Below are 27465 nucleotides of genomic sequence, written 5' to 3' on the forward strand. Positions count from 1 at the left end.
GTGTCCTTCTCCTGGGGCTGGTCTCTCCTGACAATATGCCCAAAGTATAAGAGACAAAGTCTCACCATCCTGGCTTCTAAGGAGCATTCTGGCTGCACTTCTTCCAAGAAAGATTTATTTGTCCTTTTGGCAGTCCATGGTACTTCCACTATTCTTTGCTTTTAGTACAATAAACTCTATATTTTAATAATATAGAGTCTTAAACAATACCTCTATATTTCCCCTCCCACCTGCCCTTAGTACCCACTAGTAAACTATGTATTAGCATGTTCTAGATATTTAATGTAAGTTATTGTTTTTAAGTGTTGTCGAGTCAGTTCTGACTCTTAGAGACCCTGTTTCCAAGGAGCGCCTGGTAGGTTTGAACCACTGACATTGCAGTTAACTGTTCACTGCTTATCCTGCAGTGCCACACCAGGACCCCTTATGTATGTGACATCAGACAATAGTTGTCCTTTTATGTCTGACTTTACTCAGCATAATGTGCTAAAAGTTTAATCCAATTTGTAGCACATATTAGAACTTCATTTCTCTTTATGGCAAAATAATATTCCTTTGTCTGCCTGTATCTTACTTTGTCCATCCATCTATTGATGGTTACCTGAGTTGTATCCACTTTCTGGTTATTATGAATAATGTTGCAATGAACATTATGTACAATTAATCTGCATGAGTCCCTGCTTCCAAGTCTTTTTCGTGTGTACCTAGGAGTGAAATTGCTGGGTCATATAGAATCCTGGTGTGGCATTATAAAATAAGCACTGGACTGCAAGATCAGTTTAAACCACAAAGTTGACAGTTCAAACTCACCAGTCACTCCTCATAAACCCTATCCAGGGTTGCTGTGAGTTGGAATTGACTTGACAGTATCTAACAACAACAACTTTAGGAGACACAACTAGACTGTTTTTCATAGTGGCTGTATCATTTTACACTCCCACCAGAAATAGATGAGGGTTCAAATTTATTTACATTCTCAACTAACGTTTATTTTCCTTTTCTTTTTTTTATCATAACCGTCTTAATGAATACGAAGCAGAATCTCATTGGGGTTTGGACTAATATTTACCCAATGACTAATGGAGTCCTGGTGTGGCGCTGTGGGTTAATGTGCTGGACTGCAAGGTCAGTTTAAACCACAAGGTCGACAGTTCAAACTCACCAGCCACTTATAAGTTTTATGGCTTTGTTGTTTTTGTTGGGTGTCACCAAGTTGGTTCTGACCCATAGCGATCCTGTGTAGAACAGAAGGACGCACTGCCCAACCCTGTGCCACCCTCACTATCGTTGCTACGTTTGAGCCCATTGCTGCTGCCACTGTGCCAATCCGTCTTGGAGCCCTTCCTCTTCTTCACTGACCCTCCACATTATCAAGCTTTAGTTTTTATATTTATGACTTTTGTTCTTATGTTTAGGTCACTGACTTAATTGGAATTTATTTTCATATATGTTGTGAGGTACTAGTCCAACTTCACTCTTTTTTGTGTGTGGAGATCTAATTGTCCCAGCACAAACAGCATGGGCTCTTGACTAACCTCTCTGCTGCACACCATTTGAAATCTCTCTGATTTCTACTCATGTTGCAGCCATCCAAATTCCAGTCCTTGTCACCTCACCCAAGAGGTGCAGCAATAACCTTGTAACAGATCCTATAAACTTTCCTCCAATGTACCTTTTTTCAGTGATCTCCAGAGGATGCTTGAATATAGTAGGTTTGGAGTAAGGAGCATACATGTGATCTCAATGTGCACCCCTAGATAGGAACAAAGGCTGTGTACTGTTGCAAAATTAATATTCTATCCAACCTCCAATTCTCACACCACATTCTTGCCTAGAAACCATTTGTGGCTGTTTATTGCCATATTAATTTATACTCTCCTGCCTGACTTTGGCCTTCTCCCTCTGGTCCAGTTTCTCCCCCCGTGGGGCCATCACTTGTGATTTCTCCCTTTATCACCTGTAAATATCCTTCCTAATTTTCAAGATTCAGCTCACATGTCACCCTTTCTACAGAAGTTTTCTGTTTCCTGAATTCCTATGTCATATGGGATCTTGGTGTGGCATTATAGGATAAGCACTGGACTGCTAATCACAGGGCTGGCAATTCAAACCCACCAGCCACTCCTCAGAAACCCTACACAGGGTTGTAAGGATTCGGAACCATCTAGACGACACTTAACAACAACAACAACACATAGTCTCTACCATAATGAATTCTCTGGGGGAATATATCTTTACTACTTACTGCTGGTTTACTGGACTCCTGATGTGGCACTGTAGGATAAGCACTGGACTGCCAATCATAAGGTTGGTGGCTTAAACCTACCAGCCACTCCTTGGACACCCTAGACAGGGTTGCTCTGAGTTGGAACCAACTCAGTAGCACTTAACAACAACAACAACATAACACGTACGCTATTCTGCTATGCACTGATCATATTATAAATGCATTACAAATGTCTACACTAGGTGTGCTTGTTTACTTTTGCATCACTCTAGACTGTAAACTCTATAAGCCCATATCATCTAGTCCATGATCCAGCCTTAAGCACCTGATCCAGATCTTGATGTGTAATACGTGCTCAATAAATATTTCAGAAATTTTAATAACATTCTAGTAGTCAAGATATCCAAAATATCACTTCACATGTAATCAATTAAAAAATGTTAATGTGCGGCTTTGCAGTGTTTTTGCATTTTCTTCACATTCTAGCATGTATTTTCAATTTATAATCCATCTCAATTTGGATATTTCAAGCTCACATTAACCACATATGGCTAATGGCGACCATCTAAATACAGATATTTAGTTAACTGAATAATAGGTAATTTAAAAACGTGTATTTGATTATTAGTGACATCCTAGTGTGGTGCTGTAGGATAAGCACTTGACTGCAAGGTCAATGGTTCAAGCTCAGCAGCCACTCCTCGGAAACCCTATAGAGGGTCGCTATGAGTCCAAACCGACTTGATAGCACTAAACAACAACCGGTGTAAGATGGGCTAAGGAGACTGGGACTAGTGGACCAAACAGCATTCACAGCACCAAGGCATTTTGGTAGACTTTGCTTCAGGTCCAATAGATCAACGCAATCTAAACATTATAAAGAATCAGATCATTGGCATCTGTTTCTCTACTCAGCTATATTATTTATTTTTAAGTTATTTTCTGTATTGTAGCTCCTTTTCTTGTTTATAAACTTCAAGCTCCTAGAGCGTAAAAGATAGCTTTTTTTTTTCCCCTCACTTCTGCAAATTTTCTTCAGTTCCTAACTTAAGGAATATTTTTAAACTTGATGTCACTGAAAGTGTTTCTAAAGGAGCCAGTGTTAATCGTGGATCGGGTGCTAACCATCTGTTGCTTCCTAACAAGTGTTGCATTCAGTTGAACAGCGCTGGTGCACAGAAATAAACAGCCTTAGCAGGACTTCCGTAAGGGAAACCATGGCTGCTTTCCTCATTAATTACTAACGGCGCATGAGCACATGCATCCTCCCCCGAGCTAAGTTAAAGAATTCCTGGCACAATTTTCCAAAGTTGAGACATGTATTGACACACCAGAGACCATGCCCAATAACAACCACAGAGGTAGCTATAACATCAAGATTGCACAAAGCTTCAAATACATCAATATATATGCAGGTCTAGGGCTAATGGTGGTGGTGGTGGTTATGTGCCATGGAACCGACTCATAGCGACCCTGCAAAGGGTTTCTGAGATTATAAATCTCTACCGGAGCAGAAAGCCTCACCTTTCTCTTGTGGAACAGCTGGTAGTTTCGAACTGCTGACTTTGAGGTTCGCAGCCTGACCCGTAACCACTACGGGTGTAGTGTAACCACTACACTACCAGAGCTCCTTGGGATAGTAAATAAGACTCCCCAAAATATCTTTGGAAGCAACCACCACAAGATAAATTGGACAAAGCATCAGAAATATGCAAAAAAGTGAAAGGATGATCAGATGTTTGCCAATCAGACACCAATCAAAGAAATGCAAGATGTAGAAATCAAAATGTGATTGGTCAATTAATTTTTTTACTTAACAGTCAATTAACAATACATTTAAAATGAAAAAAAAATTATACCTTTGGGCATGCCAAATACCATAGCTTATAGCACAGCATAGCAAATAGTAAAGCAAAAAACAAGTTTGAGATTTAACAGGCATTTATTAGTAGTAGTAGATTTTAAGGGAGGCCTATTGGTGTAGCAATTAAGTGCATGCCTGCTAACCAAAAGGTTGGCAGGTCAAACCGACTAGTTGCTTCAAGGAAGAAATATATGGCAGTCTGCTTTTGAAAAGATTTCAGCCCTGGAAACCCTGTAAGATAATTCTACTTTGTCTGATAGCATCCCTCTGAGTTGGAATTGACTTGATGGAAATGGATTTTTTTAAAAATAGATTTTAACATATAGCCATCATACATTTATACTTCAAATGCATAAAATATGAATGCGGACTAAAGGAAAATAAACAATGTTGACTAAGTAGCTATATTTAGAAGTTTATGGGCTATGTAAAAACACGTTTTACAAAAATAATCAGATGGCAGATCATAAATGAAATACCATTTTTAAAATGCAGACATTTTGCAGTCTATCCTTTCATTACAAAACAATACAATGTAACATAAATACAAACAAAACAAAACAACCCAGCCACTTGGTAGTGTCTATATTTGGGTGCTAGAGAAATTTGGAACGAAAAGACATAAAGTTCTTTTCAGACTCCTGACATGGTGCTGTAGGATCAGCACTGGACTGCGAACCACAAGGTCAGTAGTTCAAAACCACCAGCTGCTCCTCAGAAACCCTGAGTCCAAACTGTCTTGACGGCAACTAATAAAAACAACCAAGTTCTTTTTAAGATTAAACTTTCATCAAACACAATTTAGTTAAGGCAATGTGATAGAAAGTCACCCTACAGAGATAATACGAAGACTTCAAAAAAGTTGTGGAAAAATTCCATTGTATTTTAATTCCATTTTTTTCCACAAACTTTTTGATGCCCCCTCGGTTGTTTCCCAGACACTAATATTTGTATATTTCCTAGGACACTAAGAGCAAGCCACATCCTGCTAAATATATTGACACTGTGCTTGGTGTGGTGCTGTGGGATAAAGCACTACACTGAAAGGTTGGTTTGAACCACAAGGTCAGCAGTTCAAACTCACCTGCCACTCCTTGGAAACCCTATACAGAGTTGCTATGAGTAGGAACCAACTCGATGGCATTTAACAACAACAACAAATAGTAAAAGTAGGCGTCCTGGACCACAAGGTCGGTTTGAACCACAAGGTTGGCAGTTCAAACTCACCAGGCTTTCTTAGGAAATCCTGCACAGGCTCTCTTTGAGTCAGAACTAACTCGACAGCACTTAACAACAACAACAACATAGTAAGTGTAGCCCTGGTATGACACTGTGGAATAAGCATTGGACTTCGAACAACAGGTCGGCAGGCAGTTAAAACCCACCAGCTGCTCCTTGAAAACCATATACAGGGTCACTATGAGTTGAAACCAACTTGACAGCACTTAACAACAACGTAACAACAGGATTAAAGAAAGAAAGAAAGAAAGAAAGAAAAAGAAAACCAAAAGGAGGACTTGGTTTAGCCACATAAACAAACAAACATCTAAAAACAAATGTGTCAGAGGCACACGTTGGCAGTGCCCATCAGGTATCATCCCAAAGAGTCTCATCCAGCTACACTTACTGTGACCCAATTTGCAAGATCAAGGACTCCTTGGTTGTGTCGTAGTTAAGCGTTCAGCTGCTAACCCAAACCTTGGCAGTTTGACCCACCTGGCAGCTCAGCATCTAGATGACAGCCTGGAAAAGCCTGTGGAGTAGTCTTACTCTATCACATGGAGTTACTGTGAGTCAGATATAGATTCAGTGGTGCACAACAACACTTACAAGATGATCCCTCTCATGGAGATGGAAGTATGGAGTCATTTTAACCTGATTTGGTTTTGATTTCATATGCACCCAAGGCATGTTTTCATGGTCTTTTCAATAGTCTCATACACATGCAACAGCTGGATGATGAATAAGGAAGACTGAAGAAAAATTGATGTCTTTCAGTTATGGTGCTAGTAAAAACTATTAAATATACCATGGATTGCCAGAAGAACTAACAAATCTGTGTTGCAAGAAGTACAGCCAGAATGCAACTTTGAAGCTAGGATGGTGAGTGTTTGACTCACATACTGTGGATGTGTTATCAGAAGAGACCAGTTGGTAAACTAGAGGGTCAGCAAAAAAGAACCTCAATGAGCTGAATTGACAGACTGACTGCAACAATGGGTTCAGGTATAGGAATGATCATGAGGAGGGCATCTTTTCATTCTGTTACTCATAGGGTCGATGAGTCAGAACTGACTCAACAGCATCTAACAACAACAATGTTTTCATTTTGATCTGGCCTCTTATGTTTTGGTCCGAATACAAGGTGCCTGTACTTTTCATGATGATGTGAGGGTGGAGCCTCAGGGTCTCAAAACAGTTGGTGAATATGAATACGTTCCAAGAAATGGTTCACTCGTGTGCTGGAAAAGTAAAGTTCCTAAGCTTTAGATTTGTGCTGCTATAAGAGAAGAAAGAGTCCCAAAGTTGGCATACCTTTGTATATTGTACAGGTAAAGGAAGTTACACAATGTAGATTGTTCTTATTCACTGTGCACCTTGGTGCTCAGAGAAGTGTTTGGTAAGCATGAGTGACTTAGATATTTGTTGAAGGAATGAGGTAAGTGAAGAAGGACAGAATTATTTAATAAATGCCAGCTGGATAATTGGTTAACTCTTTTATACACTAAAATATTCACCACCCGTCTGTTAGTTTGTTATGCTCTGGCAGCTTGAGGATTGCTGTGAAACTGGAAGCGATGCCAACAGTATTTCAAATACCAGTAAGATCACCCATGGTGGACAGACTTCAGTTGAACTTCCAGACTAAGGCAGACTAAGAAATGCCTAGAGATCTACTTTGGAAAATTAGACAGTGAAAAACCTTATGGGTGACAACAAAATGTTGTCCAACTTGCATGCACCAGGAGAACTCATTCACTAGAGAACATCATGTTTAGCATAAGAGAGTGCCAGTGAGGGCAAGGGAGGCCCTCACCAAGATGGATTCCATGATATTTGAACAATGGATAGGAACATGGCGGTGATTGTGTGAACGGCACAGGACTGGCCACATTTCATTGTTGTCTACTCCACTTAGCAACAACAGAAAAACAAATAGCGTATGGTGTAAAGAGTTCATCTAAAAAAGAAAAACTAAAGCAAATATCCAAATATTAATTATATATCCGGAGGGACAATAACTTTGTAAGAAAGGAGCAGAAATCAGAAAGGCAAAAAGCAACAGTAAATCTGACTACATAAATATTAAAAACTTAGGTTATCAAAATAGATTAATAAGTAGAATTTAAAGTCAGCCAACCTGGAAAGATTTTTGCAGAAAAATGGGACAGCTAAAGGCCTGAGCTCTTCATTATGTAAAATATGCCTGTAAATTGATAGGAGAAACTGTGACATTCCAAAAGCAGAAAAACAACTGACAAAAAAAAGGGGATGAACCTATTTATTTGACCAAGCTGGTAATCAAAGACATTCAAAGTAAAATGAATTTTTAAAGCCTTTTAAATTAGAAAATAAAATATTTTTTAAAAAAATTAACAAAACCCAGTGCTGGTGAAGATGTTGTAAAAGTGTTATTCACATATTTTTTTGTTGAAAGTTTGTAAATTGATGCAATCTTTTTGGAAAAGGTTGGTGATAAAATATAAAGAGCCATAAAATGTTTACAGCATTTGACCCACTAATTTGGCTTCTGGGAATTTATCCTGAGACAAACTAATTCAAAATATGGAAAAAATTAAATGCCTCAGAGTAAATTAGGAAACACTAAATGTCACACAACAGAGGAATGGTTAATACGTCATGGATTAAAAAAAAAAAAAAGAAAGAAAAACCACTGGGTTAAAAAAACGACGTAGTCATTTATAATGATGGAAATAAAGAACATGCAGCCATCTGGAGAAATACTACTGCTTTAGTTATACATGAAAAAAAGAATAAAAATTTATGAATAAAAAGATACGTCAAGAAGAAAGACAAGAAGGAAATATACCAAATTTTAACTCGTTGAGCTAGAACGGCAAGTTGATAGGTGAATAGGTGAATTCTTTTCTTTATCTACTTTTGTTTGTTAAGTTTTGTTTCAGCCTATTCTTGTGTCTGAATGACAGTTATTTCCTTTTCCATCCCCAACCTCTAACTCTGTTCAGCTTCCATAGCGTACCCATCTCTGACGGTGCAATTCAAGTTCCTGTTCATCCAAGAAATTTTCTTCATCCTGTCAGCCAGCTGAAACTCTCCTATTACTATACTCCTACAATACATTATTAGCAAGTCTATTACAGCATGTACACAATTTTGCCTTGTGTGGAAATGATATAAGTACTGTATGTGTCTGTCTCCATCCACAACTAAATCTGTTAATCCCTACAGGACAGAGACTTTTCCATTCATTTTTGCCTCCACAGTATACAGGTGGGTGCTTTGCCATATGTGTGCCTGAATAAATATTTACCGAAATGAATTTAACTGAAATGAACTACTTTTGATTTTGTGGCAGGTGGAGCTCATGAAGGTTTGCAACACTTGGGTCCTTTTGGCAACATTCCCAACATTGTGGCAGAGTTGACTGGTGACAACATTCCTAAGGACTTTAGTGAGGATCAGGGCTACCCAGATCCTCCAAATCCTTGTCCTGTTGGAAAAACAGGTAATGACTAAGCCTTTGGGTTCCCATGTAAGATAGAAGGTTTGGGAGGAAATTAGAAATTCCAGCATCAGTTGCTAATATTCCAAGAAGTAGTATTTCTATCCTATGAGTTGCTGTTTGCAAGTGGATAAGAAAGGGAAATTTATTCCAGAATCCTTGTGTGAATGATGGTATTCAAATAAACCCATGTAGAAGTTGCTGAGGTTTTACCTTCCATTTCTCTCCATCTTTTGGAACGAATGTTTTTATTTTGTACTTGCTACTTTTTCAATAAAAAGAGGGAAAGCCCTCCATTTTCCACAAGTCCAAGAGCTTCCATCTTGGGACAAAACAAAGTGGTTGGATATTGCCAAGCCAAGTGGGACTGCTGGTATAGATAGGAATAGTAGGGAAATGTGGGTCACTCTGAAGCTCCGATCACATCAGCCACATTTTACTGACTTACTTATAGACTTGTCATGAATAGAATGAAAGACCTAGTCAGAGCTTAAAGAATAACAGTGTCCGTGGGGATTTGGTTCCATTGATTAGGCAGAGTGTACTGCAGTGGTTCTTGAAGTGGGGGGTCCCAAAACCAGCAGCAGTGACATCCCCTGGTAACCTGCTAAGAACTGCAAATTCTCAGGTTCTACCCCAAACCTGTCCCTAGGTGGAACAAACAGTTGGATGCTCTGCTGCTAATAAAAAGGCTGGAAGTTCAAGTCCACCCAGATGTACCTTGGAAAATAGGCCTAGACATTTACTTTATGAAAATGTGCCATTATAAACCCAGTGGAGCAGAGTTCGACTCGGACAACATGGAGTCATCCCCATGAGTCAGAGTCTGCTTGAGGTTAACTGCTCCTAGTAATGGTACTCAAGACTTACTGAATCAGAAAGTCTGGAGGTGAGGGCCAGCAGTTCCTTTTAACAAGCCCGCCACATGATTCTGATATGTGCTGAAGTTTCAGAACCACTGCTATAGTAGAATGGAAAGAGAGCCAGAGTTTACGCCAAGAGATCAGGATGCTGATCATTAAATACAGTGTGTTTTTATTTCCTGGGCCTCCTTAATCTATAAAATGTCTTAAAGAAATGCACCACATAGCTTATCCTGAAAAACAAATTTCAAGCAGAACACCATGTGATCATGCAATGCTTGTTATGCCTGTGAGGAGTGCTAGGGGAGATTAATCGAGGTGGGCTGATAATATACCAACCCTCAGATCTTGCCTTCTGACATATTATCTGCCATTTCCTTTGGTACCCTTCAATGAAGCGAACATATTTCTCAGTCTTTGCTCTACCACAATTTTCATTATAAAATGGAGTTTGCTAGCTAAATTTAGTAAACTTGTAAGCAATTACTTGAGACATGTCTCATGCCACTGTTGAGCAATCCAAAAATAAAACATTGACTTTCATGTCCCATGGCATGGTCCCCTTGGAACTGTGGCACATTCACTTTGGATAGAGCAACGGGGCTCAAAGATTCCATCTCTTAGCTTCAGAAAAGGACATGAATTCCAGGGTACACATTCAGACACAAGATAACTTGGGTTCCTAGAGTAGGGCTCTATCTCGAAATCTCTGTCTGGACCCACTCAAAGGCACTTAAGAAGCAATTATGCAACTATTGTAAAGCTGCCATATGTAATGCAGACTGTCCCTGAGCTTTCTCTATTTGGTTTTCCTTTCCTACATGTTAATTGCTATAGATGAAGAACCTAGATAAAAAGCTCAATGAAAGTGGGGAGACATATTAAAGACACATTAGGGATTTGTTCAAAATGCTAATGACTTCCACACTAGCTTCGTACTGGTAAGAGCTGAGCAACTGGATATTTAAAGGTGCTTCTGGAAGACTTCAAACAATCTCAAAGAGACTAGTTTGTCTGACGAATTGTAAGTAGACCCTTTTTGGCATGAGGGGGTCTTCAAAAAGTTCAAGTAAAGACGGAATTACTTTTAATTTTTATTACTTTTAGTATTTTAAATATGGGGATTTTTAAAGAAAAATTTTAAGCCCCTCGTATTTGTTTTGAAAAGGGACCCTATTTCCTCCCCATACTCCTGCATGGGAGTCTGTGTAGTACTGCAAAATAAGCACTGGACTGCTAACCACCAGGTTCAAACCCACCAGTCACTTCTTGAGAACCCTATACAGGGTTGCTATGAATTGGAACCAACTTGACGGCACATAACAACAACAACAACAACACTGCATGAAATTCAAACTCCCCCATCCACTTTTGTCCTGGTGTGGCGGTGTAGGATAAGCACTGAGCTGCCAGCCACAAAGTTGGTGGTTCGAACCTATAAATCACTCCTTGGTAACCCTATACAGGATCTCTTGAGTCAGAACTAACTCAACGGCACTTAACTGCAACAGTAAGGCCCATTTACAACATTGGAAACCCTATGGGGCAGTTCTGTTCTGTCTCATAGCTTCACTATCAGTCAGCATCTACTTGATGGCGGTGGGTTTGGTTTAAAGGAGCCCTGGTAGCACAGTAGGGATACACTCAGTTGCACACTGAAAGGTTGGCAGTTCGAGCCCACTAGCTGCTCTATAAGGAGAAAGATGTGATGGTCTGCTTCCATAAAGATTACCACCTAGGAAACTCTAGAGGACAATTCTGCTTTGTTCTGTAAGATCACCATTAGTTAGAATAGACTCAACAGCACACAACAACAACAAAGCACATCAGAGATGGAGAAAATGACTCATCTTCAGAGCCTTCTTGTTGTTGTTGTTATGTGCTGTGGAGTCATTTCCGACTTATAGTGACCCTGTACAGGGTTTCCGAGGCTGTAAATTTTTACGGGAGCAGAAAGCCTGCTCTTTCTCCCGTGGAACAGCTGGTAGTTTTGAACTGCTGACCCTGAGGTTAGCAGCCTGATTCGTAACCACTACGCTACCAGAGCTTTACACCTTGTAAAATAGGGCTTAGGAAAAAGTAGCAGCCAAGAGGGATAAACTCCTTTCTTGGGTTTCAGTGGAGGGTATCTCAAAGAGCAGTTTTAATAAAAAGTGGCATTTAAAGGGAGATGGTAGAAAATAAAGTACAACATACTATATAACCTTATGACATGTCAGGTCTGTCAGTTGTGTGTAGTTTGTCATAAGTGGTGGCTTGCATGTTGCTGTGATGCTGGAATCTATGTCACCAGTATTTACAAACAACAAGATCACCCATGGTGGACAAGTTTCAGCTGAACTTCTAGACTAAGACAGACTAGGAAGAAGGAGAGGCAGATGGATTCTGTATGATTAACCACTTAAAACCTTATGAACAGCAGCAGCAGAGTGTCAGCTATAGTGCCAGAAGATGAGCCCCTCCGGTGGAAAGACACTCAAAATACAACTGGGGAAGAGCTACCTCTTCAAAGTAGAGTTGACCTTGATGACATGAATGGAGTAAAGCTTTCAGGACCTTAATTTACTGATGAAGCACAATTCAAAGTGCAACTGAAAACATCCGTCAAGAATCACAACATGGAATGTACAAATTATGAATCTAGGAAAATTGAAAGTTGTCAAAAATGAAATGAAATGCATAAAGATTCTAGGCTTTAGTGAACTGAAATGGACTATTACTAGCCTGAATCTGGCAATCACATAGCATGCTATGCCAGGAACAAAAAACATAAGAGAAATGACATCACGTTCATTGTCAAAAAGAACATTTCAAGATCCATCTTGAAGTACAGTGCTGTCTGTGATAGGATAGTATCCATATGCCTAGAAGGAAGAACAGTTAATACCACTATTATTCAATTTTACACACCAACCACTAAAGCCAGTGGTGATGAAACGAGCTCCGGTAGTGTAGTGGTTACGAATCAGACTGCTAACCTCAAGGTCAGCAGTTCGAAACTACCAGCTGTTCCATGGGAGAAAGATGAGGCTTTCTGCTCCCTTAAAGACTACAGCCTTGGGAACCCTGTACAGGGTCGCTATGAGTCGGAACCAACTCCATGGCACATAACCACCATGACCACCAACTTCTGAAATGGATGAAACATATAATAAAAATGTATTGATAATTACTGGTGATTGGAATATGAAATTTGGAAACAAAGATGAAGAGTAAGTAGCTGAAAAACTATGGCCTTGGTGATAGAAATGATGCTGGAGATCGCATGGTACAATTTTGCAATACCAATGACTTATTCATTGCAAAGATCTTTTTCATACAACATAAAAGATGTCTACACACATGGATATCAATCAACACTCATGGAAGCAGTAGTCAAGAAATCAAACGACGCATTGCATTAGGCAAATTTGCTGCACAAGAACTTTTTAAAGTGCTGAAGAGCAAAGATGTCAGCTTGAGGACTAAGGTGTGCCTCACCTCATATGCGTGTGAAAGCTGGACGGTGAATAAGGAAGACCATAGAAGAATTGATGTCTTTGAGTTATGGTGTTGGAGGAAAATATTGAAAGTGCCATGGGCTGCCAAAAGAACTAATAGATCCATTTTAGAAGAAGTGCAGCCAGAGTGTTCCTTGGAGGCCAAGATGGCCAAACTTTGCCTCTCATACTTCAGACATATTGTGAGGAGGGACCAGTCTCTGGAGAAGGATACCATGTTTGGTAAGGTGGAGGGTCAGAGAAGAAGAGGAAGGCCCCCAATGAGATGGATTGGCCAAATGGCAGCATCGATGGACTCAAGTGTAGCAACAGTAGTGAGGTTGGCCCAGGATCAGGCAGTATTTCGTTCTGCTGTGCATAGGGTCGCTATGGGTCAGTACCGATTCGATGGCACCTAACAACAACAACAACACACTTGGACCTCACAAGATGGAATACACATGAAACAAACTAACTACAGCTGTGGAGACGGTGAAAATATCATCAGTAAAAAACAAGGCTAGGGCTGACTGGAACAGACCATCAATGGCTCTTAAACAAACTCAGGTTGAATCTGAAGAAAATTAAAACAAATCCACAAGAGTCAAAATATCACCTTGAATATACCCTGCCTGAACTTAGAGACCATCTCAAGAACAAATTTGATGCATTACATGCTAATGACTAAAGACCAGAAGGGTTGTGTGATGACATGAAGAACATCATACAGGAAGAACTCAAAAGGTCATTAAAAAGACAGGAAAGTAAGAAAATACCAAAATGGATATCAGAGAGACTCTGAAATTCACTCTCCATTGTAGAGATGCTAAAGCAAATGAAAGAAATGAGGATGTAGGAGAACTGAACTGAATATTTCTAAGGCAGCTCAAGAAGACATGACAAGGTATAATGAAATGTGCAAAGACCTAGAGTTAGAAAACCAATAGGGAGGAACCATCTCAGCATATCTAAAGCTGAAAGAACTAAAGAAAAAAAATAAAGCCTTGATGTGCAATATTGAAGAATTCTTTGGGCAAAATATTGAACAATGCTGAATGCATCAAAAGGAGATGGAAGCTATATGGAATTACTGTTCCAAAAACAAATGGTTCAAGCATTTCAAGAGCTAGCATATGATCAAGAACCGAAGGTACTGAAGGAAGAAATCTAAGCTGCACTGAAGGCATTGGTGAGGAACAAGGCTCCATGAATTGATGAAATAAAAATTGAAATCTTTCAATGAGCTGATGAGGCACTGAAGTACTTATTCACCCATGCCAAGAAATTTGGAAGACAGTTACTTGGCGAGCCGAGCACTGGTGCCCATTTCTTCGAGAGGTGATACAACAGAATGCAGGAATCATGGAACAATATAACTAATAACATATGCAAGTAAAATTTTGTTGAAGATCATTTTAAAATGGCTGCAGCAGTGCATCCTTAGGGGAGCTGCCTGAAATTCAGACTGGATTCAGAAGAGGACCTTCAATGAGGGATATCATTGCTAGCGTCAGAAGCATCTAGGCTGAAAGAAGAGAATACCAGAAAGATGTTTGTGCTTTATAGACTATGCAAAGGCTTTCAACTTTGTGAATCGTGACTAGCTATGGATTACATTGGGAAGAATGGGTATTCCAGAATACTTAACTGTGCTCATGAGTAACCTATACATAGACCAAGAGGCAGTCATTAGAACAGAACAAGAAGACACTGAATGGTTTAAAATCATGAAAGGTGTGTGACAGGGTTGTATTCTTTCACCATACTTACTCAATATGTATGCTGAGCAAATGATCCAAGAAGCTGGATTATATGAAGAAGAATGGCATCAGGTTTGGAGGAAGACTCATTAACAACTTGTGATATACACATGATACAACCTTGTTTGCTGGAAGCAAAGAGCACTTAAAATACTCACTGATAAAATCAAAGGATACACCATTCAGTATGGCTTGCACCATATATATATATATAAAACCTCACACCTCAACCAATAAATAACATCATAGTAAATGGAGAAAAGATTGAAATTGTAAAAGACTTCTTTTGCTTGGACCCACAGTCAATACTCATGGAAGTAGCAATCAAGAAATCAAACTACATATTACATTAGGCAAATCTGCTTGCATAAGACCTCTTTAAACGTTCAAGAGCAAAGATGTCCATTTGAGAACCAAGGTGCATCTGACCCAAGTTATTTTCAGTAGTGTCATATGCATGTGAAAATTGGACAGCGAATAAGGAAGATCATAGAAAAACTGATACATTCTTGAGTTACAGTGTTGGAGAAGAATATTTAAGGTGCCATGGACTGCCAGAAGAAAAAAACAAACAAATCTGAATTGGAAGAAGTACAGTCAGAATGTTCCTTAGAAGGCAAGATGGTATGACTTTGCCTGTCATATTCCAGACATGTTATCAGGAGGGACCTGTCCCTGGAGAAGGACATCATGCTTGATAAAGTAGAGGGTCATCGACAAAGAGGAAGACCCCCTCGTGCTCCCAGTAAGATAGAATGGCATAGTAGCAGCAGCAGTTGGCTCAAGGATAGCAACAATAGTGAGGATGGTGTGGGGCTGGGCAGTGTTTGGTTCTGCTGTGTATGTTGTTGTTATGTGCTGTGGAGTTGGTTCCGACTCATAACCACCCTGAACAGGGTTTCCGAGGCTATAAATCTTTACGGGAGCAGAAAGTCTCATCTTTCTCCTGTGGAGCAGCTGGTAGTTTCGAACTGCTAACCTTGCAGTTCGCAGCTTGATTCGTAACCACTACGCTATGAGTTAGAGTTGACTCTACGACACCTACCAACAACAACACATGCCAGGTCCTCTGTATCTGATACTATCTAAGCCCCTCAGCAACCCTGTAAAGTATTTTATTATTTCCACTTCATGTGAATAAATGGATGTGGAGCAGCTAAATTAACTTTCCCTATGTATTACATGTGAGGTGGGATTTGAACCTTGAGCTCTGGTTTGTGCAACTTCAAAGTTTAGTTTGTTACCTCTATAATACACAAAGCCAGTTACTGCCTAATGATTATAATTGTACTTGTTGTATAATGTACTTTCTCTGAGAAATTGGGATTGTTTCTAAAGAGCGCATAAAACCCAAGAGAAGACAATGAGACATGCAGGATGGAATTATATTAGTTTGGTGGCTTAACACAGGAGAATTTTAGTTCTCACTTGTCTGGAATCCTGCTAGACATGGGTAAGGTGAGGGTGGAAGGTTCAGGTCATCTTCCCAATTGCTTCCACCATTGCTGTGGTCAACAATATTGAGTAAGCAACCAGCAGATGGGGCCGGAGGATGGGCAGTAGAGGACCACAGGGAAGTTTATATAGGCCAAACCTGGAAGTTAAATGCATTGCTTCTGACTACATTCTGCTGGCCCAAACTCAGACATATGACACCATCACATTGCAAAGCAAGGCTGGGAAATTAGTCTAACTGTGTGTTAAGGAGGAAAAGGAAGTGGGTTTGGTAAATATCCAGCCATATCTGCCATAGGTAAGAGGAGGAGTGGGAGATTGGGATGAGCAGTCTCATCCATCAGCTCCCTAAGAGAAAGGGGGTTATGCAGCTGATGTGAATCGATTCTGACCTTTGAGTATCTAGTTGCTTTAAAGAAGTTAACTCATAATAAAGATAACTGCCCTGGCCATTCCTCACAAACCTTTGACTGTTTGCAGTAGATGATGATGGATGTCTAGAAAACAGCCCTGACACTGCTGAGTTCAGTCGAGAATTCCAGTTGCACCAGCACCTTTTTGATCCGGAGCATGACTATCCAGGCTTGAGCAAGTGGGTGAGTCCCATCTTGATTACTATTAGAGCTTACACTCTGGCCGACTGAAGGCAATGATGGAAGAGATGTGCAATATGAATTGGGGAGGAGGGAAGCAGAGACAAGAACAATCATTAAGAAGTTGATTTTTCAGAACTCGCTGTCTGTTGTTACCATTCCTAACCACTTTCATGTACCTAGACAACAACCTGCACACTCCTCATCAGTTAGTCTCCAGAGGCCTCTATTGCTGTCTACTCCACACCCTACATTATTACATAGTCTAAAGTATCACTACTGTCTCATGCAACTCTTAGCAGATTTTATCTAAAAGTATGATTTAAAAAAAAAAAAAAAAGTTTACTGAGGAAACTTGCAGATTTGATCTGTAGACCAAAGGAGATGATCTCTATAGAATCAAGGAAAGAAACTTAGAAACAAAAAGAGATGGAAATTTCCCAAATGTGTAGTGGTGAACTTGCCCTCTGTCCCAGGCAAGAATCAGTGACTGTCCGTCAAGGTGATTGTTTATAAGCACTTGGAAAGAGACATCATGACCATTTGGCATAGGTTTGCTAAAACCAAGGATTGTCAAGCTAATTATATTATTTTAGTTGCCAAAGTTATTCATTTACTTGTCAGCTTGCTGAGGGAAATTAAGAGAGTGTGGTGCCCTTGTACTTCAGCAAAGTATTTGACAAGATCTTTCATGATCTTCTATTGGAAAAGGTGAAGAGATACAGTCTGGCTGATAGAACATCGCCAAAAGGAGCTTGTTGACAGAGTCTGCATCCACAAGTAGGGAGATTTCACATCTTCTCCTGCATGTCTTAGCACCACCCTACTCTACATTCATATTATTGTTTGTAATAAAACATAGAGCATGCCCTTAATAGATTCTCAGAGGATGACACAAAGTTGGAAAGGATAATACTGGATAACAGAGTTGGGATTCAGTAAGATTCCAACATGCTGGGACAATGAACCAAACAAGATTAAAATTGAACGAGGACGTATCTGTGTTTCTGTAGTTGGGCCTATGTGATGAAATTCTGAAGCCATGTGAACAAAATGGGAAAATACTTAGGGTTTTAATTCACAGATAATAGTAGGTGGTCCATCCATCTGTGGAATGAGTAGATGAATGAGTAAATAAGCAGATAGTCCAGACTACATAAACCCTGCCAAAGCACTCAATCCCTTCTCCGCTCAAATTTGGTAGATGACATTGCTTCCCATTTTAGTGGGAATATTGAGGTTTCAAGCTTAAACTAACCCTTGAAATGTTATGTTGCACTAGAACAAGATGTTCTTCCTCATTAATGACTACTTTCATTTCCTGAGCAGGTTGCATCAACATGGCACAGTCAGTTTAGTCTGCCTTCAACAACAAAGCAATACTGCCACCTAAGTTCGTTTTATTTTCTCTAACATGTGGGATAAAACACTGAGCCAAAAGGTCAGTTTGAACAACAGAGCCAGTGGTTCAGACTCAACAGCCCACTCCTTTGAAACCCTATGCAGGTTCGCTATGAATCAGAACTGACTCAACAACACTAACAACAAAATGCACGGGAGGCCACGGATAGTGCAAATGGATAATGCATTTGACTGCTAACTGTAAGGTTAGAGCTTGTAGTCCACCCAAATGCACCTTGGAAAACTACTGCTCACAAGCCTGTTGATCTTCTTCCCAAAAAGTCAGCCATTGTAAATCCTATGGAGCACACTTGTACTCTGACACACATGGGGTTGCCATGACTCAGAAGTGACTTGATGGTAACTGATGGATAATATGCATTCCTCTTGTTCTAAGCAGGTCTGTTAGGGAAGACTGATTGCATTGTCAAGGCTACCACTAGAGTTTAAACATGTTGGAAATGAGCAAAATGAAGCAAAAAAGTCTGAGTGAGCTGGAGCATGCTCTTGGTGGTATTGATATGAGGAGGTAGGAGAGTTATGGAAATTGTCTCTTTCCAGTTTTCCTTAACTCGTTTTCAAAGCCTTTACAGATTTCTTTCACTGAGTTCTACACACTCGTAGACCTTCAGTAAGAACCCAGTCTCTATCATTTATCCTTTCCTTCTCTAAACATGGATTTTCCTTTCAGTCATTTGCATTCATTGTTTACATCGGAGCTCAAGACTAGAGTTTAGAATTCTATGCAAAAGGAAATACTATTACAAATCAATGAACAGAAACAATGTTTACGTTAATTTTATGATCTGTAATCATAAACTTCAGTTTCCATAGTTTATTGTGTCATTACAGCCTAGTACTAAAGCAGTAGTTCCTTGATATTCACATGAAAGTGTGAATTGAATATGTCTTGCTTTTCTAAACTAGGGACCATAAGCCTTGGTGTTTATATAGACTGATAGGGTCAAGCTTGCTGAAGCAAGATGGATAATTAACAAATTAATTATCTTTCATAACCAAATTGTGTACAAAGTCCTGATCCTTATTCGCAAAGCATGCTTATTTTTGACATTCGTCTGAGCTGCGTCTTTAGCAGGGATGCACAGATTATAAATACCAGTGTATCTTGTTTCCTGATTTTTTTCCTTTTGTGTTAATATATCAAGGCACATTTAATACATTCAGATTATATGCCTACCAGAGCCTGGCTAAATGTTGGGACTACAAAGGTGAACACTAATAAAAATCGAATGGATTGCTATCAAGTCAATTCTAAATCATGGCGACCCCATAGGACTGAGTATAACTGCCCCATAGAGTTTCCAAGGCTGTAAACGTTTATGGAAGCATATTGCCATATCTTTCTTTGGAGTGGTTAGTAGGTTCAAACCACCAACCTTTTAATTAGCAGCTGAGTGCTTAACCACTACATCATCAGGGAGCCTATGAATAATAATGCTATTGTTGTTTAGTGCCATCAAGTCGGTTCTGACTCACAGCAACCCTGTCTAGGGTTTCTGAGGAGGGATTGGTGGGTTGAACTGCATGCCTTGAGATAAGCCATGCAGTCCAGTGCTTATCCTACAGCACCACACCTGGAATAATAATAGTAACTGATATTTATTGAGTGCATACTATGTACCAGGCACCATACTTAATACCTTACCTGATCTCACTGCAAACCCCTCTTCATTCACATTTTATAGATGAGACAACATAGGCTTCAGGTGGCTGAGTAGCTTGCCCAACACTCAGACTTGATGATTGGCAGAGCTGGGATTTGATCAGGCCAGTCATCATCAGTGCTTTTTAAAGACTGAATAAATCTCTTGTCTTTTCATGGCTTATTCCTATGGTCCTGAGCTAGTCCCATTGAGTCCTATCTAGGACTGATTGTCTTTTGGACGACTGGTATACCCACAACATTGAATGGCTATAACCAAAGGTTGTCTATGTTGGATACCCTCCTTCTTGTCAATTATTCTCTTGGGAAAACAGATGTCTGAGAAAGTAAATGTTTTTCCTGTTCCAAAGTTTCACATCTTTGCACAGCTGTTGTTATTGTTAAGTGCTGTCAAGTCGGTTCCAACTCATAGCAACCCTGTATAGGGTTTCCAAGGAGCCGCTGGTGAGTTTGAACCTCCTACCTTATGGTTTAAACTGACCTTGTGGTCCAGTGCTTGATCTCACAGCGACACACCAGGACATGCTTGTATTGTGTCTTAATTAAACTGAGTCTTGGTGTGGTGCTGTAGGATAAGCAGTGGATTGCTAACCACAAGGTTGGTGGTTCAAAACCACCAGTCGTCCTTGGAAATCCTATGCATGGTCAGTATGAGTTGGAACAGACTTGACGGCACTTAACAACAACAATTAAATTGATGCAGTTGATCATGGCCAGAGTCTGAACCAGAGGTGAAATGAAGGACAAAGACCCTCTCTCACTGCTGCAAAAATGATATTCAAAAACGTACTGTTATTGCTGTTAAAAACAGAGAAGGCTGTACCTAAACATTCCAGCTTGCGGCAGAATAACACTCTGAGCATCCCAGCCCTTACTCCTACCATGATATCAGTCTAAACCACTTACAGTCCAAGCCAGAGCCAGCCTCCTCTAATTCTTAAGGATATTATTTATTATACAAATGATAGGATGATAATAATAGATATTACTACCTAATAATAGAATATACTACCCTATCAATCTAAGGGAACTAAGGGGAAAAAAATCAAGCCTTGACTTGCATCATTGAAGGATTCTCTGGGCAAATTATTGAATAATGCAGAAAGCATCAAAAGAAGATGGAAGGACTGTACCAAAAGGAAATGGTAAATGTTCAACCATTTTAAGAGGTAGCATATGATCAACAGCCAGTGATCCTTTAGGAAGAAGTCCAAAGTGCATTGAAGGAATTGGCAAAGAACAAGGCACCAGGAACTGATGGAATATAAATTGAAATCTTTCAACTAAGTGAGGCAGCACTGGAGGCACTCACTTATCTATGCCATGAAATTTGGAAGACAACTATCTGGCCAACTAATCGGAAGAGATTTGTGCCCATTCCAAAGAAAGGTGACCCAATGGAATGCAGAAATCATTGGACAGTATCTTTGATATCCCATGCGAGTAAAGTTTTACTAAAGGTAATACAGAAATGGCTGCTAGCATACATTGACAGAGAACTTCCAGAGGTTCAAGAGGTGCAATGAGAGATATCATTGCTGATGTCCGATAGATCTTGGCTGAAAGCAGAGAACACCAGAAAGATGTTTACCTGTGCTTTATTGACTATGCAAAGGTTTTAGATTGTGTGATAATGACAAGCTATGGATAACATTGCAAAGTCTGAGTATTCCAGAACACTTAACTGTGCTCACGAGGAACCTGTACATGGACCAAGAGACAGTGGTTCAAACAGAACAAGGAAACACCGAATACTTTAAACTTATGAAAGGTGTGTGACAGGGTTGTATTCTTTCACCATACTTATTTAACCTGTATGCGGAGAAAATAATCCAAGAAGCTGAGTTCTATGAAGAAAAACGTGGCATCAGGATTGGAAGAAAACTCATTAACAACCTGTGAAATGCAGATGATACAACCTTGCTTGCTGAAAGTGAAGAGGACTCAGAACACTTACTGATGAAAATCAAAGACCACAACCTTCAGTATGGGTTGCACCTTAATGTAAAGAAAACAAAAATCCTCACCACTGGAGCAATAAACAACATTCTTTTTTTAAATGTTTTTATTGTGAATTGAGTGATAGTTTACATGGGAGTACATGTTTTACACTCATCATTTCATTACAATGATTACAGTCGCCTCTGTGCATCGTCATTCAACCATATTTGCTTCTGTTGAATGTTTCCTCTGTTTTTTGCTTTTTTTTTTTTTTTTTTTTGATGTACACAAAAACACTCAGAAATATATAATCATTTAAACAACCAAAGGTCACATTCTGTAAGCCTGCCTCCTGGCCACCAGCACTCATTCCCTCTCTTCCCATGAGGCTAGAGTCTTCAGCTGCTCTATCTCTCCATGCCATCATCTCTGCCTCCATCTCTGGTGTCACTGCTACTCTGGATAGGGTCCCACATTCTGCTCATGTTCTTCTCCCTTGATGGTACTAAGGTCCTCTGTTCCTGGATTGTAAGATTAACTACTCCCCTCTTTTTGTTACAAAACTTTTACCTTTAACAGTTGTGACAGTCGCAATTAGTTATGATAACAGTTACTCACTATTGAATCATAAGGGGTCTTATCCCCATCTCCTTTCACCAGACCTGTCTAGTCAAGATGAAAACTATTCAGTGCGGATTTTTCCTTCCCCTGCACACTCTGCAACTAAATCCCCTCTTGAAAATGTGTAATCTAGTCACTTCGTGCCTTAATAGCCCCCATTTTAGGTAATCAATGTATAAGTTGCCCGTCCCTATCAACCATTTATACAGAGGGGATCAGATAATAAACAACATTCTTTCTTATCAATGGAGAAAAGATTTCAGTTGTCAAAGACTTAATTTTTCTCTGATCAGCCATCAACATCATGGAAGCAGCAGTCAGAAATCAAATGACGTATTGCATCAGGCAAATCTGCTGCTTGAGACCAATTTAAAGTGTTGAAGAGTAAAGATGTCAGTGTGAGAACAGAGGTGCGCCTGATTCAAGCCATGGTATTTTCAGTAACCTCATATGCATGTAAAAGTTGGACCATGAATAAGGAAGACCACAGAAGAATTGATGCATTTGAGGCATGGTTTTGGAGGAGAATATTGAAAGTACCATGGACTGCCAAAAGAACAAATAGATCTGTGTTGGGTGATGTACACCCAGAGAGCTCCTTGGAAGCCAGGATGGCCAGACTTAGTCTCTCATACTTTTGACATACTGTCAAGAGAGACCAGTCACTGGAGAAGGATATCATGTTTGGTAAGGTGGAGGGTCAGAGGAAAAGAAGAAGACCCCCAGTGAGATGGATTGGCAAAGTGGCAGCATCAATGGGCTCACGTGTAGCAATGATTGTCAGGTTGGCCCAGGACCGGGCAGTGTTTCATTCTATTGTGCATAGGATCGCTATGGCTTGGTACCAACTTGATGGCACCTAACAACAACAACAACAATCCTACCCCAGCCCATTTGTGTATCCCCAGCAGCTGAACAAGAAGCCATGGTGGTGCTGTGGTATTGTGCCTGGCTGCTAATCCAAAGGTTTGGTTGGGACCCACTGTGGGAGAAGTAGCCTTCTGCTTCCAGAAAGATTACAGCCTTGGAAACCTTATGGGGCCGCTCTACTCCATCCTGAAAGGTCACCACATGTCAGAACCAACTAGTTGGCAATGGGCAAGCGGATAGGCAGTGAACATGATGGCACACAGGAAGACACTTCTGTACTTAATGCACTCCCTCCCCCAGCACCGAGCTTTGGCACAAATCCCCAACACATTCTCCGAGCTTCTGTAGAAAGGCAACTACAACTAAAGATGAGCATCACAATCACCCTCATTCCTCCTGGCGATAGGCTGCACATCTGCCTGTCCTCCCTTCGATTATGCAAGCCTGGAGTTCTGGATAAGCACTGGACTGTTAACCATAAGGTCAGCGGTTCACGTCTACCAGCCGCTTCTCTGAAACCTTATACAGGGTTGTTTTGAGTTAGAACGGGCTCGATGGCACTTAACAACAACAACAACAACAACATCTCTCTGCTCCCCATGTGAACAGGAGGTAGAGACTGTGGCCAGCACAAGCGGTGTCTTTGGCAGCAGAGGCTCCTTCACTCCCTGGCTCAGTCTCCTTACATAGTTGAGGTTGGGCAAGAGATACACATTGTAAATTGTGGGTGGGGTAGATTTTAATGAACATGAAAATTATGAAGCTCATTCTTGGCATTTGTCATTCTCCTCTCCAAATCTATCATTAAAAAAATAAAAGTCTTTAAAACCAGACAGCTCAGAAGCTCAGAGGGTACCAGCATTATATAAACTGGTTCCTTAACAGAACTCTGTCATCTCCTTTTTTTTTTTTTTTTTGCAGAAAACGGCAGACGTGATGAATTAATGTCACTGAAGTTCAGACGTGTGCGCGCTCTTGCAATGGTTGAACATCAACCATTTCCTTTTGGTCCATTTTCTCTCTCTTTCTCTTTTTTTTTTTTTTTTTTTTTTTTTTTTTCTACATCTTTAAAATCCATATCAGGGCATTTTATTTAAAGTGCGATGAATTTCTTCTTTTATGCTGTATTTCCCTTTCGATTAAAAACACAAATAAATAAAACAACATTGCTAAAGCCCCACAGTTTCTCTTCTCTCTTTCTGCCTTCAGGTTAAGTGTTCTGTCTTTTACAATCTCAATAGAAAGGAAATCTGCTAAGCATGTGTCTGATAGTCTAGAGCTCATTTAAGTCCATTATGTGTTTGAAATACAGCAATATGTGGAAACACTTATACAAACTGTGGTAACAGAGCTCTTCCCCTGCCCCCCCACCCAACATAACTTTCCGTTCTGCCAAGAAGATTTTTGGCAGTTTTTAAAAGGTTCACTCTATTAAAAATGTTATAGACCAAATGGTTTTCCGATTGTCTTGACTGGGGGCACTGACTTCAGTCACAGAAGAAATGGTTGCTGAAGTCAGAACGTCTCATTTATTTACATAGAGGATTGTTATTCATAGTCAGCCATGCCTCTAGAGAACAGTCAGTGTGTGCAGTTTATAGAAAGGGAGTGAGATACAAAAATATAACGAGATCAAATTGCTTGCTCTAAACAAAAGCTGTTCAAAGTGAGGAGATGGGTTTCCAGCGCCCCCTGTGTTTTAGCATGTCGTAGTTTCCAGTTTATACGATTACCAATGACAGACAACTGGTGTGCAATGCAAAGGACTTCATTAAAACTTGCCTGAACACCAGCTTTTCTCTTGTGGTCTATCTTTCTGACACAACATTCTTTTCATCTAGTTTTGTTTCCAAAATATGTGTATGCAAATATCCACGGGGAAACCAAGTATTGCTTTTGAAATAGACATTCACCAAATTTGATCCATACTTCTGCGTTTGTGTTTTTTCTTCTCTCCACTCTAGAACAAGAAGCTCCTTTATGAGAAGATGAAGGGAGGACAGAGACGAAGGCGGAGGGTAACAGAGAGACCACTTTGGGGTTGCTGTGGGGGTTCTTGGGGCTTCCTGAGGGGGACTGTTGACAAGCTGTAACCCCCAATTGTTGGAAATAAACAGTATCCTTTCACATGCAGAAAGGTGGCTCTGTGTAACGAGCCACACCCAGAAAATCCATCCTTTGTTTTCTGCTACTGTTTCCCCAAGCTTTGATTAGCAAATTATTTGTAGTGGGACCACAAGTCCTGTAATAATTCCATCACCTCCATTCCTTTCAGAAAATACATATTATAGCTCTCTCATCTGTGAGGAAAATGTGGGGAGTTCATGAGATTATACCTCCTCTCAAAGTGTATGAGGGCCAGTGAGGGAAACTGCTCGTACATCTGTATCAGCTATTTGAAAACATTAAGCAGGAACAGAGACCTGTTAAATTGCATGCTCTGGGCAAGAATTTTGAAGGACATGGGGGCAAAGGATAAGTGAACAAGTCACTTTCCTCCCAAGGTTTCTTTTTGAGATCTTTTTTACTTGGTCTAACCAGATTGAAGTACTGGTGTGGTGCTTTGGGTTAATGGATTGGAATGCAAAGTTGCTTTGAACCTCAAGGTTGACAGTTCAAGCTCACCAGCCACTCCTCAGAAACCCTATACAGAGTCACTCTGGGTCAGAACCAACTCGATGGCACTTAACATCACCAGAATAACATGACATCTACTAGATTCTATCATACGTGTTTGCCAGCTGTTGGATTTACTGCATGTTGAGTGACCCAGGGTGGGACTGTAGTCTAAGGAGTTTTCCATTTAGCTCCCCTGTGGTGTTGCCTCATGCAATGCTGAATGTTGAATTTGTTTTGGTTTCCCAATGCCTTCCATGGTACTGAGACTTAACAAATGATCAGTGCCCATTCTACCATCCAGCTGGTACCCTACTTGACAGACAGAAGGACTTAGCCACCTGTCATCATCTTTTTCTGTTCAAATAGAAGGGTGTTGTTGGGGGGGGGGGGGCAACGATTACATAACAAGAAAGCAGTGGTAAGATTTTCATTTTTCATAGGGGAAATCAAACTTGAATTCCAGGCAGATATAGAAGACATACTTCATATATGTCCACCAACTGTCTGTCAGTAGAGGCTTGCATGTTGCTATGATGCTGGACAGGCTTGAGCAGCACTTCCAGATTAAGAGAGACTGGGAAGAAAAGCCTGGTGGTCTACTTCTGAAAATCAGTCAGTAAAAACCCTATGGATTGCAATGGTTTGATACTCTTGTACATGGAGCACCATTTTGATAGCAGTTAACAATGATTACATGGCAAAGTGTTATGGGTAATAATCATTTTAGTGAAAGCATACAAACAGGAAACCACATAGGTTTATTCAGTATAACAAGTGCCTGAATCCTGGCCACATTTGGGAATCTGGACAGTGGTCACTGCGGTCATTCTGAATAGTTTTGCCTAATCCAGTCAGAAAGTATTTGAAGAGGTGTGGATTTTCTGGCCTCAGCGTTAATCCAAGCTCCTTTGCTGTCTGACAAAACCCAGATGAGGCACAGCCAGTTTTCAGTGAGAAGTAGAGTGTTTTGGTGTCTGGCAACAAATCTTTTTTGGGAGAGTTACTGGGACTATTAAGGTGGTTTTGGGTTTTTTGTGGGGGAGGGGGTTGGTGATTACTGCTTCCAGTGGCAAATAGTGGCAGGAAGGTCCAAAGGATGTGATGTGGTCTTGAGAGAACATCAAGAACTTTTATTCTAGGAGTTCAGAATACACATAATTTACCAGTAGGACGCCCTGACTATCTCTTCATGGATCACAAGCACATTTCCAAATAAGACAAATGACTGATCTGAAACAAATAAGCTCTAATTGTCTCTTCTTCCTGGCCCACCATCCTGTGTGTCCTGCCACGGTGACTGACTGTAGGTCACAATTTAGGTCATTTTTCTATGAGACCAGTGATTACCCCAATTCAGAATTCTGGCAAAGACACATGTTATAA

The 27465-nt window shown here is 40.2% G+C and overlaps 1 protein-coding gene across 1 annotated transcript in view; it reads left to right on the plus strand.

Moving 5' to 3' along the window:
- Positions 1-27465, plus strand: part of SCG5 (secretogranin V (7B2 protein)) — a 94200-nt gene that overhangs the window by 63462 nt on the left and 3273 nt on the right. The window contains exons 3-5 of the mRNA XM_006831803.1: positions 8650-8799; positions 16837-16949; positions 25428-25481. Of these exons, the coding sequence (XP_006831866.1) occupies positions 8650-8799; positions 16837-16949; positions 25428-25481 (317 nt within the window). The remainder of the gene's footprint in view (positions 1-8649; positions 8800-16836; positions 16950-25427; positions 25482-27465) is intronic.

Source organism: Chrysochloris asiatica, unplaced genomic scaffold (assembly GCF_000296735.1).
Source record: "Chrysochloris asiatica unplaced genomic scaffold, ChrAsi1.0 scaffold00004, whole genome shotgun sequence".
Taxonomy (NCBI): domain Eukaryota; kingdom Metazoa; phylum Chordata; class Mammalia; order Afrosoricida; family Chrysochloridae; genus Chrysochloris; species Chrysochloris asiatica.